General features: G+C 39.6%; 1 protein-coding gene across 1 annotated transcript; it reads left to right on the top strand.

Moving 5' to 3' along the window:
* Positions 1 to 216: 216 nt before the first annotated feature.
* Positions 217 to 1,830, top strand: LOC131638523 (uncharacterized). The gene is made up of 2 exons (XM_058909084.1): positions 217 to 1,055; positions 1,164 to 1,830. Exons 1-2 carry the CDS (start codon positions 217 to 219, stop codon positions 1,828 to 1,830), a joined length of 1,506 nt encoding a protein of 501 aa, XP_058765067.1.
* Positions 1,831 to 2,509: the final 679 nt, after the last annotated feature.

The following is a 2,509-nucleotide window of genomic DNA, read 5'->3' as shown; positions in this document are numbered from 1 at the left end:
TTGAATCTTTCTGTGTCCAGTTGATTGAAAATCCATTATTTGTGAATCATACATGACAAGTCATTCATTTTTGCATAAATCCTCATCGTGCATCTGCATTCATTTGCATTCTAATTCCCAGAATCCATCACTCATACCTTTCTTTACCCAACAGTAATAAGGCAAGCTAATTTCCAGACATCTTTATTAGACACGAAGTGTTACTCGACAGAAAAGATGGAAGACCTTGAACAAGAGAATCATGAATTCCGTGATGAAGTAACTACTCTCCGTGTCGGTGTGGAAAGATTGACTGCTTTGGTGGAAAGCTTAGTGGCTGCTCGAAATCAACCATCACCTCCCCCATCTCCTCGTGCCACTCAAATGCAAACTAAAGTTCAGACTACGACGATTTGCGAAGTTTCTACTACTAGTGTTTCTGTGGCTCCTACCACTGGTCCCTCTCACTATCAGATGCCTAATGGATACCCTGGGGGCATGTCTTACAACTTTGTGCCAGAGGGATACCATCCTGTTACTGGAACTACTCAAGTTACTCCTGTAATGACTATGACTCCACCTCTAGTACATACCGTGCCACAAGCTGGGGAACCGATTTACCAAGTTGAGCCCAATGAAAGAAATGAAGCTTATGATGATTTCCAAGACCAATTTCAAGAGATGCGAAAGGAGATTAAGGCCCTCAAAGGGAAAAACTCATTTGGAAAGAATGCTTATGACATGTGTCTTGTGCCAAATGTGAAAATACCGGCCAAGTTTAAAGTGCCTGATTTTGAAAAGTATAAAGGGAATTCGTGTCCTCAAAGCCATTTGACCATGTACTGTAGAAAGATGGCCACTCATACTGATGATGATAAGTTATTGATCCACTATTTTCAAGATAGTCTAACTGGTGCTGCTTTGAAATGGTACATGGGATTGGATAGTACTCATATCAGTTCTTTTGATGACCTTGTGGAAGCGTTCAGTCGACAATACAAGTATAATGTTGACATGGCTCCTGATAGAGACCAACTCCGAGCCATGGCACAGAAAGAGAAAGAGTCTTTCAAAGAGTATGCACAAAGATGGCGTGAGGTTGCCGCCCAAATCTCTCCTCCTATGGAAGAAAAAGAGATGACCAAAATGTTTTTAAAGACTCTAAGCTCATTTTACTATGAGAGGATGGTTGCAAGCGCTCCAACCGACTTCACTGAAATGGTGAATATGGGAATGCGACTAGAAGAAGGTGTACGAGAAGGACGATTGACTATGGAATCTGGATCGTCGACTGAAACTAAGAAACATGGAAACAACTTTCAGAAGAAATGGGAAGATGAAACTATTGCTTTCGCAATTGATGGCGGAGAGCCTCAAAACTCACATTCCTACCAACCCTTAGCTTATCAGCAAACACCATTCATACCATACAATCAGTATCCATATGTTGCAGCCGCACAATTCAAGCAACCATACCAACAGCTGTGGGCAGCTTCTCCTCATAATTCTTCACAGAATGCTCCTCAGAATGCAGCTCAGAATCAGAATCGTCAACGGAATCAGAATATACCTCAAAGGAACCAGCAGAAGGAGGATCGTCACATTGACCCAATTCCAATGACCTACGCTCAGCTATGGCCATATCTAATTGAGAAGAAAGCAATAGCTCCCAGACCAACCCGACCTGCAAAGTTTCCATTTCCTAAGGAATACAATCCAAACGTCAAGTGTGATTTTCATGATGGGATAACAGGTCACTCCATTGAAGATTGCAATATCCTGAAGGAAAAAGTTCAAGATCTGGTTGACAAAAAGATACTCTGTTTCAAGGATATTGGTCATATGTCATGAGTAGTGCTGAGACACCAAGAACATTCCTAAATCCAATGGATCAAAGCAGATCATTGAGCCACTTTTTTATCATTTTGCATTTACGCTTTTTCACTTGTTTGTTAAGTGTTTACTTGCTTCTGAACATTGTTAATTTTAATGGTAATATTAATGAAATGAGCATGCAGGTTTTGAATCAGTCCATTCGTATTCACTCTTTTTTCTTTTATTTTATTTTGTTTTCTAAAAAATATGAAAAAAATATGTTTATGTTTCTCCCATTTCCTTTTCTTTATTATACTTTTGTTTAAGAAAGAATTGGAGGGAGAATGATGAAAAACGAATATCCAATTTGCATCAGTGTGCTTTTAAATAAAACTTTGTTGATGATGTACAGGCATTCTTTTAAATCCCCAAACACTGGAGATATAAGGAAGATAATCCCTCATTAACCCCTTTGAGCCTTAGAAGTAGGTGTTTTCTTTCTGCACGAAATCAAAACCCTTAATCAAAACCTGGGGCAGGGTAGTTGTTCAGTTACAAAGACTAATTTCCAAGAGAATCATTTCATGGGAACCATTCCCGACCAAAGGTTCAACCGCATCCTCTCTTCGTACACAATGTCGAAGTAGTAGTGAACATTTAAATCTTACAACAGTTGTTTCCCTTGGAACATCAATATGGTAGTCATACTCCTCTC

The sequence above is a fragment of the Vicia villosa genome, unplaced genomic scaffold (genome assembly GCF_029867415.1).
Source record: "Vicia villosa cultivar HV-30 ecotype Madison, WI unplaced genomic scaffold, Vvil1.0 ctg.002326F_1_1, whole genome shotgun sequence".
Classification (NCBI taxonomy): Eukaryota; Viridiplantae; Streptophyta; class Magnoliopsida; order Fabales; family Fabaceae; genus Vicia; species Vicia villosa.
The sequence above is the reverse complement of the archived record's forward strand: the minus strand, read 5'-3'. Positions and strand labels throughout refer to the sequence as shown.